The sequence below is a fragment of the Cryptosporidium parvum genome, chromosome 5 (genome assembly GCF_000165345.1).
Source record: "Cryptosporidium parvum Iowa II chromosome 5, whole genome shotgun sequence".
In the NCBI taxonomy this organism is placed as follows: domain Eukaryota; phylum Apicomplexa; class Conoidasida; order Eucoccidiorida; family Cryptosporidiidae; genus Cryptosporidium; species Cryptosporidium parvum.
In genome coordinates, this window is record NC_006984.1 from 436,383 (window position 1) to 449,464 (window position 13,082).

Sequence of the window (13,082 nt, forward strand, 5' to 3'; positions counted from 1 at the left end):
TTATCAGTCTAGTATACATTTTTTTTCGAGCTGTATTTTATTTTATTTGAAGGAACTAGTCCTTAGCTTCAACGTTCGTCTTCCCACCTAAGATTGTGCCTTTGTAGAGATGAAGATCAAAAGAAAGGAAGCACATTGAGATCGGGACGAAAACTTAATACCTATTGTCTATTGAATTTAAGTAAGCAGTGATTATGCTTTTAGGGGTTAAACAAACCAAAACCGTTATCTAAGTTCTTTTAAACTACTAATTTCAATACTTGAAGATTCAATTCAAAGCGGTATCGATTAATTAAGACATATATTTGTAGTGAATACAAGTTTAGAAAGACAACACTTTAAATAGTAATATTATTTAGAGTCGGTTATATTAAGCATCATTTTTGCTTGCAATTATTCTATAGTTGTTGTAGAGAACTTGTAGGATTTCAATTAGTCTGGATACGTTGTTATAGAATTCAAGAGATTTTTTAGATAGAGTAATATTAAGATTTTGGTATTGTTGAAGCTCCATTAGATTGAAGGAATGGAGAAACCTGTCAAGAAGCACTTTAAAATCTGAAATGAGGAAGAAAATTTCCGATGATGCAATTGAGTTATTTTTAATAATTTCAGAAAACCTTTGTGACTCGTAGAAATCAATTAAGAATGAGTTGATTAACATAATGATTATTGAAACGTTTTCTTTTTCTTTATCTAATATGACTTTATCTGCTTTAACCATTGAGAGTAAGTCGTGTGTACAATTTAATTGAACTCTCGATCCATAAATTAGCTGCTGCGATGACTTTAATTTTACATCGTCAAGACCCATAATTGAAATGAATGGCGATTGAATGCAAGAATTATTATCAATTGCTATAGACTCGTCAATACCTGATGATATTACAGAGTCTTTGCTTAATTTGGATTTTTGCGATAACACATTATTATTTGAAAGAGGGAGGTTAAACTCAGTTACATCAAATTCAACATCTGTGCATGTAACACTCAAGGAGTTTCTCATATTTGAGAAAACTATTTCATTAAATTCATCAATTTCACGTTGGATATAGTCCGGTAGTGAAAGAAGGAGATGTTGGATCTTTCCAGATGAGATCTTTTGCTTTAAATTGAGAAAAGATGATTTTTCAATCTGCTTTTTGATGCTATATATAGAATTTCTTGTCATTGGTTTGGTTAAATATACGTGAGCCAATAGTATTAGAAGTCTTTGAACTGGATCTTTCTTAAGTAAATTAGCAAGTTCATTATTTGAGCTGCTTTCAATGTAATTCTTCTCATGTTCACTAAATAGGTAGTTGAATAATACTCCTGAGTGGATTAGTTTGGAAATAAGAAGATTTGTACCTTCATATTCAAACATGTGAGACACAAGCCCTGCGTAACCAGTACATCCACAGTAATTGTCCAATACATGAAATCTGCGGAGCAGGTCAACAATAAATCTGAATTGTGTTGCTGTAAGCTTTTTGTGGAAATCGTGATTATAGTCAACGGAGTATAATGAGTCTCTGTAGAACTTCACAAGCGCTTTAAAGGTAATTACTGCTCTTTCTTTAGAGATATTATTTTTCGTCTGCTCATTAAGGACATTTTCAAACAGCATAAACGTCCTCAAAACAGTAGTTGGAGTAACAGGGAAGTTACCCTTAATTGTTGGTAACTCTGCTGTTAATAACCTATTTCTTTTTCCGACAGAAATATCCCAGAAGATAACTGAGCCCTGAACATCGTATCCTCTTCTTCCTGCTCTTCCAGATGCTTGGCGATAAAGAAGTGGAGTCAATGAAATTGAGTCATTTACAAATACTGTTGTTCTACATGGCATATTTACACCAAGAGCTAACGTTCTTGTGGAAATAATTATACATAAATACCCCATGCGATATAGAGTTTCAACTGCTCTTCTGTATCTTAAACTCAAACCATCATGATGAATTCCAATGCCTCTTTTAAGACCTTCAATGAAAATGGGAGAAATCCTGCCTTCACAAGAATATAGAGTATCCTGGATTTCACGTTCTCTTCCTCCCATAACTTTTCGGTCACAAAATGAAAAATCCGGATCGTATTCTTCAGCTATATCTCCTGGAGCTTGTAGGTTTTCAAGTGCTTGCAATTCGCTCTCATCAATAACAATACCCTGTTTCTCTCTTTGCTGGCGACTCATTGTTTTTAATTTAAGTAACATATCACGTCTTTGAATATCTTTAGCATATTGTTCTTGTCTACGTTTGTTAATGGCCTTTGTGGCATTAGTGGCCTCCTCTGACCCATAGTATTTATCATGATGATCGTTAGTTAGCTTTTCAATCAATGATTTCCCCAAGTGCTCAACAACACTCCTCTCCATGTTGAAAATAATACATGGTAGCATATTTTCTTGTTGAAGGTTCCTGACCAATCTTAAGAATGTTTCAGCAGTTTTGTATGCTGAAGTTGGCCTTGCGGGGGTAATGATTGCATTCCTAGCCTGAGATATTGAGCTAGCCAAACTTCCTATTTCTGTAGCATCTTCGTCATTTGAGTTAGTAATTCCACTTAATAGGCTCTTAATATTCTCTACTCCCATAATAATTTTATATAGATTAGAATCATTTTTCTTGGATAGCTCAACCATTTGCCTTTGAAATCTTATACTAGGATTTAAAAGTAAATTTCCTGTTATATTTAGCCACATTTCTTTGTTTAAAACATTATTTTGTACTAATTTTACAGTTATTGCCAATAGAGTTGAAAGGTAAAATCTATATTGTCTCTTAGTGATAGCCGGTGTTCCAGAAAAGAAGAATTGAGGATCAAGCCATGCCAAGTATTCCTTTGTAGCTTCTGAATTACATTTGAGGAGCTCTTTCAAAGAAAGGAATAAATCAAGACCATCATTTGGTGGAAGATAGAAATCACCAGGAAGGCCATAGTATAAAACCCTATCATAAGATAGTGAAGAAAGCGGATTTAAAGGATATAGGTTACCTTCATCATATACCAGTGTAGAAAGATCAGCATATCTTTCACTGTAAGTAACAAAGTGGACTTTGCTAGAGGGAAGCTTTCCAATTCTTTGCAGCCAATTATAGAATGCAAGTGGGTTACCAATTGTAGCAGAAAGACATAAATATGGACAAGGAATCAGCTGGAAAATCCTCTCCCAATAGACACCTCCTTCAGCTTCATTGATACAGTGGACCTCATCAAAAATAACAAATTTAATCTTTGATACCCATTGTTGGTAAGTTGTACTCATCAATAAAAGTTCCAACATAAAAGGTAGTGTAATTAGGATTTGGCATTGAGTTGGAATATTAATGGAGTAATCTCTGCTCAGTTTACAAAGTAAAGAAATCCTTGAATGGTTTGGGTATGTTTTAGAACCAAATCTATAGGCAATTTCAGCATGTACTTGATCTGCAAGAGCTTTGGTGGGCGCAATAAAAACAACAACGCTTTCGTTGTCAAACCTCAAAACTTGTTCCATTGCATAGTAACAAATGAAAGTCTTTCCACTAGCTGTTGGAGCGCAAACTAGCGCTGAGTCGCCAGAGTCAATAATATCTAAAATTTGCTTTTGCCAATAATCTGGGCTAAATGGAACTCTGGGATCTGCAACGCTACCTGTGGATCTTTCAAAGTCAGCTCCCATGTAACGTAATTGGAAAGAAGATTCACAGCCATCTTGGACACATAAGTGAATCTTTTCACTTTTTCCTGATTTGCCTGATTGTTTCAACTCCTCAAGATGTTTCTTAGCATATAAATAAACATTCTGATATTCGGAATAGTTTGTATCTTCTGGAAAAGTGGCATGATCAGACCCACTTTTTTTGTCTTTCTTTTGAGTAGGCTTCTTTCCACCTTGAGATTTCTTGTTTTTATCAGACCCCTTACCTTTAGAATCATCATTAGAAGAGCTAGTCTTATCCAACATACGTCTTATATCCAATTCCATCTTATATTTGTAGCTCTCAACCAAATTAGAGGCAGAAGACATGAACCCAAGACTATGCAAAATCTTTGCAACTTCGAATAAGTCGGTTTTATCGAAATAAGAGTAATATTGGTTAAATGTTTCAATTGCGAGCCTAAAAGTCATACACACTGCCAATCTAGCCTTTACCATATGTGACACTTCTGGAAGAGTACTGCTTTTAAAGCTACGCAAAACTGAAATACATGTTTGTAAAGTTCGAATCAATATTTTGCTTCTTGATTTTGGAAGCTTAAATAATTTTGATAGACCTCTAAAACGCCCAAATTCATTAGTTTTGCGTGGAATTCCAATTAACATATCGTAGACTGAAAGCATAAAAGTATCAGGATCGCCTTTAGAAAGAATTAGAGATAACTTCTGCTCATGGTATTTCAATTGATTTTCATCGTCTTGACGCATTTTAGTTAATTTAGCCTCTTCATTTTTTCGTCTGATTTCTTCTGCTTTTGAAGAAGATGAGGGGCCTGAAGAGTTCCTTTCTTTATCAGCTTCTTTTGCAGAAAGTTTGTTCCAAACGTGGAATGGATTCACAACGATTGTTTGCTGCAACTTATCATTTCCAGTCAATATTTGACCTAAGTTGAACCAAAATTGTTGCTTTCTTTGGTTATCACGTAACTGGCGTTTCTTTTCAAGGTCTGCAGGTAATTTAACAGATGAGCCTTCTTTTCCCCCTGAATACTCTTGTTTGGAGTTTGGACGCGTCTCTTGTGGCCTATCAATTTCCCAAGATGCAACATCTCTGATGCCAGAAATTTGAATTACTTGGTTTAAATATTCATTTTGGGAGACAGTCTTGTCATCAGATTCTATAGTAGTACCTTTGATTTGCCCCATATCTGATATACCTACTCCTAGTTCGGACATTACTCTGACCACAAATTTGGAATTAATGGGTAAAAGTCCTACATTGCTTACAGACGTATTTCTTTGGGTACTTAATTTTTCTCTAGATAACACAGTTTCGCCGAATAGGCTCAACACTCTTTTATCATTATCCTCAGTAACATATCTATTTAAATTTCCTGAAAATGATAACGGGAAAAATGGTTCACTGATTAATGAAATTTTGTTCCAAAGATCTTCCAATTTACTTTGATCAGATGATTCAAGACCAATAATTTCCAAAAATAATGATGTTCTGATATTTTCTTCCTTCAAGCCCGTGTATCCTACAATATAAAACAGGAACTCTAGCAATAATGGATCATTCAGATCGCAAACATTTGAGATAAGTTGGCCTTTATTTATCGATGGCTTGATCTCCTCAAAATGATTAATTATTGATCTGAGCTGTTTCATTGATTCTGAAATAAATAATGATTCAAGAGATTTTAAAATTGTGGCTCCAAATTCCCATCCTTCATTGTCGAAATCATCTTGTTCTAATTTGGATTCTAGACACTTTTTAAACTCGAGCATGGAATTGGAAATATAGTGCCTATCTAAGTAACTCAATTTATGGCTTCTTAGATATCCAGACAATAGTGTTACTTTAGAAAAAAGGAGAATTAGCTTAATATTGTGTAGAATTGCATCATCCGACTTGGAAAGTTCCAAATCCTCCTCTGAAATTGAGTTGTGAATTAGTGATTTAACTAATTGGGTAAATAAATCATTCTCTGAAGATTTAAATTCTTTGGCAATATTATATTCATGATCTTTAAGGTGTAGATGGTTATCTACTTCTCCGTCACAGGTTACAAAATCTTCATTGGCATCAGATAACAACCTCATTTCGTCTCTTGTTTTCGATTGCGCAGCCTGCCTCATAATTCCTTTGTTTGCTTCTGTAAAGCGAGGTTCGATGGCAGACGAATATGTAAATGCAGTAATTCTTTGTCCTTTACGTTCCATCTTATGAAAGATAGCAATGTTTGAATAGCTAAGCATTTCCAAAGCGAATGAAAGTAGTGAAGTAGATATATCGACTTCATCTAAATCTTCAAAATTATATTCGTCAATAGATTCATTATTTTCATCAGATACTTCTTGAATAAATTGATGCCTATGTTTTACTTCTAAGCTTTCCAAATTAGAAATGGAACTTCCATCTTCAATCAAGAATATACTGGGTTCAAGCTCCTTCAAAAATTCTTGGAAATCCTCAGATAGCCAACTTGTGAAATGGTATGCATTAAATATCTCTGGATTTAATTTTGAGTGAAGAATGAGGGATTCTCTCAATAATGGCAGTCCTGGGTTAATCTTCTCTAGAACATCAGTAAAGCTATCAAGAAAAATTAAAATGATCCTTTTTGTACCTGCTTCAATAAGGTAGTTCATGAACCTTTCAAAAAGGTAAATATACGGTAGTGTTTGGGGAGAATTATTTGAATCAACTTCAAATCCAAAGGAGTAGTATAGATTGATTAGTAATCCATCTACGCTTACAAATACATTTTCAGCATCAGAAATATCTGGAGTAATATCATTCAACGAAACATGACTCATTCCAAAATACCACTTTAAGATTTCGCCAATCATACGTTTTGATTCTTTAATAGCAAGTTGGGAGTCTGAAAATTCTCTTTTTTTAAAGATACCCATAAGCTCGTTTAACTTTTCATTAAGTATTGAGTCGTTATTTGAATAATGCTGCAGTATCCCTAAATCTTTTGAAAAATTTGCTTCAGAACCGTCTACCATCTCGCTCGGAGCTCCATAATTTTTCATAGAATTTTGAACTGCCGAGAAGTCCTTTATGTGCTTTGAGAAAGACTTACATGAGCCTAACGATTCATCGTCCATTTTTTTTAATCAAACAACAAGCTTTTCTAGAAAGATCAATACACAATGCGCAATGTTCCCTTCCTGTTACTAGATATATACCTTTGCGCACATAAACAAGGAAGCAGATAACCTCTTTCAAAAATTCTTTGATTTTTGTTGGAATTTAAATTGATTTTTATGTCGTATCGAGTAGTCTAAAAAAAAAAAAAAATCATGGCCCGCCTTAAGCAGGCCGCTCGAGTTAATTAATTATAATATTTTTACCTAGTGCGCTTTCAGATAACTGAATCAAAGTAGAAATTTTCGTAGATAATACAGAAAAATCCGAAATAATCATTCTAGGATAATAGAAGAATAGACTAATTGTTAATTAGCAAATTAACTTTCTTTTTTCTGTCATGTTTTTATTATCAAAACTATTGCATGCATGCACATACTTGTAGTTGCCGGAATGTCAGTGGCGCTAACAGTCATTCATATTTTTGTTTTGAAAATGTGGGGGCAATCAAAAAAAAAATTGATTTTATGGCGTGTGCACGAAATGAACGATTTCTTCTAATAAATTCTTTTAATAGTTTCTTGAATTCTTTAGAAGGACTTTCATTTAAACACTTGGAGAAAGAGTAAATTTGTTGTGGAGTGCTCTTTCTGAGGTTTTAATAACTAAAGGAGGTTTAAGTTTCTGCTATAAGTATTTATATAAATAATTGGGAATTTGGTCAGAAATTGGTTTGCATGAAAGAAAATTTCTCAAGAGAACAGGGTTTAGAAGCTTTGAATCTGAGAGTAGTGATCAGTAATTAAGAGTTTTAAATGAAGTTTTCCTAAAGATGGAGCTTCCAAGCCAATTGAAAAAGAGTAACGCATGCACAATTATGAATGACAACAATGAACAAACTAATAAAACCGATGCAAATTGGAAAAGAAGACCATCTTCAAATAAAGGAACGGAGCATTTCACAGCAATTTTTGATGTACTATTACAGGATAAAGCTCCGAAATTATCAGAATTTAATAAGATGAATCTTAAAAAAGTACAATTAGAAATTTCTAAATTTGACAACCAAATACTTCATGAGTTTTGTGGAAGAATTGAATTTAGCAGAAATTGTGAAGCATTATTGGAAGAAATATTGTGCTCAGACTTAATTATCGAGTTTGGAAAGAGAATTTCTTCAAAAGATAGAGGAAAGGGCTCGGAAAACGTTCTAATAGAAAACTTAGTAAATGTGATTAATATTGTTGGGATATTTTTATACTTTGAATTGGTTATTTTCAATGAAATGACATTTAGTAAAGAAATTAGAATTATTTCTAATATAATAAGAAGCGTACTGCCAATAATATTTTCGGAAAGCATTAAGAATTGCCGTTTGGAAGCTTTTAATACGTCTTTTATTGGCTGCCTGGAAGCGATAAATACAATTGTAAGAACAAAAAGTATTCATGAGATATTTTCAACACAAATTATTGTTGGTTTGCTTTCAATTTTTTTGATAGAGGATTCAAATACTATGGTTGTATTTCTCACGACGGAAATAGTTGTTCATTTATTTGTTTCTGGATCATTGAATTCTAATGAGTTCTTGGAAAATTCCTTAAATTTAATTTTTGATGTGATGGAAGAATTACCTCATACTAACAAGGCAATCAAGAAAGCAAAAGTCTGCATTGAAATGGACTCATATATGCATATTTATGTATATTTATTACTGAGACTTATACAAAGTATTTGCATCCCAAATGGAATAGTTTCTAGTGACAACATTCACTCGATACAAAATATTTCAATGAAACATCATAATTTGGCAAAATTCATATGCAACCAGTTTGCAACGTTTTTTATCAATTCTATTATTTTAAAGAGAACAAAGAGAAAAGAAAGTAACTTCTCAACAGGAAATGACATTGCAACAGTTATCCTTACGGATTTACTCAAAGCATCATTTAATCCAAAATATAATATATGCTCAACTATTACTCAAATCATTATAGTACAGTTAATTAAGATTTCAAATAACTCATTAATTAATGAGGCTGGCCCAAAATCACAATCAATAAATATTGACTTGTACTCAAAAGAGCTTTGCATACACCTGTTAGGCGCATCACTTTCAATAATTTACAAGAATGTTAATGTAAAACTTATGTGCATTGATTCATCTGAAAAGAGCATTGATGAAAGTAAATCAGAAATAAAAGATGCCCAAATTGAAAGAGATGATGCAACAAACAACGTTATAATTGATTGTATATGTGATAAATTGTACTCAATATATACCGAGAAATTACTAAGATGCGAAAGTTGTGGTAGGAACTTTCATCTTGATTGCATACGGAATGGCACATATTTGGAGATATACGAACAATGGAAATGCGATAGCTGCACCATAAATTTAATATTTGATGAAATAAACATGAATTTTGGGATTAATGGAGAAGAAATATTATCAAAAAATTCAGAATTAACCGTAGTATTAATAATAGTGCTTGAATATCTTTACAGGAAAACTGCAATGACAGTGTCTCAGGCTTCATCTGAGCCAGTTACTATCGATATAACACAATTAGTTACTGATTCTGGAAGTTCAGTAGCATGCTCATTTATTTTGGAAATGATTGCAAAACTAAAGCTTGGAAATAAAAATTTAGAAAAAGCAGATGGAAAAGAAGAGTCTAAAAATAAAACAACCAAAAATGGAAGCAGAAAATTGTCTCAAACATGTAATGAAATAAGCCAATTATATACAATGTTATTAACTGAATGGGTTTCTCCAATTACAAAGGTGCACTCACCATTAATAGCTTATTCCTCAAAATTTCCAAAGTTACTGGAAGCAAATGTAATTAGGTTTTGGAATAGAATACTAGCTAAAGAATTGAAGAATGTTGCGAATATTATATTACACTGCTTATTATCAAATATATATAATTCAACTATTACTTCAATGAGAAGAATATCTTTGAATTCAGTGGGCCAAATAATTTCAGTAAAACCCAATCTTTTGATCACTAATGAAACAGTTTTAAACGCAATAATATTATCTCTAAAGGATAAAACTCCAAAAGTTAGAGAGAGAGCTCTAGCAATAATTGAAAAGTACTTTTCTGATATATTAACTAATGAAACTTCAGATTTTACCTATGATGGAGAGAATTCAAAAATTGTTTTTGATAGAGTGACCAAATTACTGTTGGAGCAAATTTTTAGAACAGCATATGACATCTCTCCTTTAGTTAGGATGACCTCAGTAAGGATTCTCAGAGCTTTATATCAACATGATCCATCAAAGTTGAATATTGGCATTATATTATTAAAAAGGGCATCTGCAGTTGAGGAAACACAATCAATAAGAAGGTTGATTTTTGATTCATTTACTTCTATTTGGTTTCACAATTCAAGCAAAGTAAATGAAAGTATGGCAGAGTGCCTAGTTAAACTTATAAACTATTCGGAGAGCAATGAATTCCTTCAATATATTAACCACGACCAAAAAAGCACAAACTGCTTGCTGAAAGGTGTAATGTCTATTTTACAAGAAAATCAATCAATAAAAAACTTGGAAGCATTAATTACTAGATGGTCTAATATACTCGTTGATATGTTTATTCAAAGCGATAACTACCGAGATACGATCAAATCTGAAAAATTAGTTTCTGAAGAAATTGGGTTAAAAAATGAACAATTAAATGATCAAGGTATTGCAAACAACAATTCATCCAGGGATTTTTCGGAAACAAAACTTCAAATATTAAAAACAGCTGAAGTTATTGGTAAAGTTTATCCGAAATCTATAAAAGAAATGTATTCATATATAGTAGTTTATCTAAAAGATTTCCGTCAATATAAATCAGAAGTAATGGTTCATATTTGTACAGTGCTATCATATATTTTGCCACATGTTGGAGATTTGGAGGTTGAAACTATTGAGTTTGATTTATTGAAAATAACAACCAATTCAAGATCGCCACAACTGATTAGATCATCTATATTATGCCTTTGTAATTTGCTTATGCAAAATGAAAAGGGTTTGAATGAAAATAACACTTTGTCTCCCCTAATACTAGATAATATAAGAGTATTATGGGATTATAGACAAAAAACTTTAGGTATGGAAGTTACCATGGATTTAAAAGAAGTTGATCAATTAAGAAGAAGTGCTTGGCTTCTAGGGTGCATATTTGAGTTTAGTTCTCCAAATATGGCACTAGCAATTGTGGATAATAAGCTAGAAAGAGCGAAGGTAATCCAAACAGAGTTTGGAATTTCATGGACTCTAGAGTCATGTTCAACCAATAAAATACCGAAGAGTGAATTTGGAGAGGATTTGGGATTTGAGTATACAATTTTGGAGTCAAATAAAATAATTTTTGACTTGCTTTGCGATTTGTATTATATCTTGGATTGGAATTTAAATAAAGGGGTATTGTTTCCAACATTGATTCAATTTTTGATGAACCAAAAACAATTTGTTAAAACACTAAAATTCAATAATTTAATTAAGTGTGCTATCAAAGGAGATAAGTCTCTTGCAAACTTGGATTGTCAATCAAAACTATCTATTCAGTGCTCCAACATCACAGCGAATAACAGTAAAGCCAATTCTAATTTGTGTATAATTTGCCTGCAAGGAATTTTGTCTCTTTTAAAAAATTACGAGTTACAGGCATTAAAAGAGAACAAAATTGCTCAGGAAAATGATTTAGAGCAAACAAAAAGAGTTAATATTACTGAAGATATGACAAACCAATTTCATGATGAAATTAATCAATGTGATGATTCATTTTCAGGCAATAATAATATTTTTATCACTCCTAACACAAATAAAAGAACTTCAGTACATTCTGAGAAAAATGAAATAAATTCCCCAGTGAGTTCTTCAAGTTACTCAAATTTAGAGAATATTTCTTCAATTAGAACCAGCGTTTTTGGTTCTGTAACACATAACACAAGCTCAGTTTCTGCATCACAACCAATTGCATCAAATTTAGAGTTATTGTTAAATCTATTTCAAGAAACAACCGGATTTCAGGAAGGGAGGTTTTCAAATCAGCAAAAACAACAAGTTTCTTCATTAATACTTTGCATTCTTGAGCAATTAAATAAGCAAGGCCTGGTTAATCCAACTTCAATTATCCCTCATGTCTCTGGGCTATTGTTTTCATCAAATAGAGAAGTTTCATTCAAGTCTTATCAAATTATAAGTTCTTTATTTGAAAGATTTCCAAATCTTATCATCAATAAATATAAAGAAATATCTCTATATGGGTTCGTGTTTTGCACTTCAAATTTCCCTGGACTACTTGGGGTATACAATTCAAAAACTGATTCCGAAAATGTTCTAAGATCTATTATCTCAAACGATATTGTCAATGATAAGATCCAATCAAAAAGCAGGCCTGAAGTTTTGGAAACTGTTTTTGAATTTTTCACGAGGATTTATTCTGAGAAATGCCGAACTAAAAGAGTATTTAGAGAAAGCATAATCAGAGGATGCTGCAAGCAACTTGAGTTATTATTATCAATTGATGAAACCGAGATTCTACTCAAAAAACTTAAACTTCATTTAATGCTGGAAAAAAAGGTTTTATTGGTTTTATATATGGAGTTTATTTCTTATATACTTTTAGCAATGCCATTTCAATTTGAATCAGAAATACTACTGGTTCTATTTTGTTTGGGAGAAATCTGTGTGAATTGCTCTCAGAATTTACACAATGATTCTGAGAGTTCTGTAAAAATAGATAAAGAACAAGCTTTTTGCAGTGCGATTCTTGTAACAGTTTGTACAACAGTCCAATTAATTCTCAAAGAAGAGTACAGAATCTCAGAAAACCAGATTTCTAGCTTCAACCCTTATAATTCCATTAATAAAGAGAAACCCAAGTTCTCTCATCAAGACTCTGAATTGAATGTTGGCATTATTGAAAATTCTACAAATATAGTTTCATTAGGAGCAGGCACAATGTATGAGTTATTGCAGAGTTTGAGAGAGAAATTACATATTATTTGGGAAATTTCAGAAGGTTGCGATTCCGAGAAGAAGCTATTAGATTATTCGAATGAAATTATTTATTTTTATACACAAACAACATCTGAAAAAGTTTCAAAGCATACTAGGGGAAAACATACAAAAAGAAAGCAAAATAAAAGAAATAGGGAAAGAGAAGAAGAGTATTCAGATGCATCTTCTACACAAAGTTGGAGTCCATCATCTAGAATTAGCAAAAGCCGCAAGTAATTAATGTGTTTCTTATCCAAATACGTAAATTAATATCGTTTAGTAACAATTTTCATTAGTTGATGACAAAATAATATATAAATAATAATGAATTTCCTTGATAATTTGCCATCTAT

General features: G+C 32.3%; 2 protein-coding genes across 2 annotated transcripts; one reads left to right on the forward strand and one right to left on the reverse strand.

Moving 5' to 3' along the window:
* Positions 1 to 370: 370 nt before the first annotated feature.
* On the reverse strand, positions 371 to 6,742 carry cgd5_2070 (SPAC694.02. SKI family SFII helicase; the record flags this gene model as incomplete). Its single annotated transcript, XM_626147.1, has 1 exon — positions 371 to 6,742. One exon carries the CDS (start codon positions 6,740 to 6,742, stop codon positions 371 to 373), a length of 6,372 nt encoding a protein of 2,123 aa, XP_626147.1.
* An 812-nt stretch (positions 6,743 to 7,554) lies between these two features.
* On the forward strand, positions 7,555 to 12,966 carry cgd5_2080 (protein with PHD finger and a nipped-B/Mis4/Scc2 like domain at the C-terminus; the record flags this gene model as incomplete). The annotated part of the gene is made up of 1 exon (XM_626148.1): positions 7,555 to 12,966. The coding sequence occupies one exon, from the start codon at positions 7,555 to 7,557 to the stop codon at positions 12,964 to 12,966; it is 5,412 nt and encodes a 1,803-aa protein (XP_626148.1).
* Positions 12,967 to 13,082: the final 116 nt, after the last annotated feature.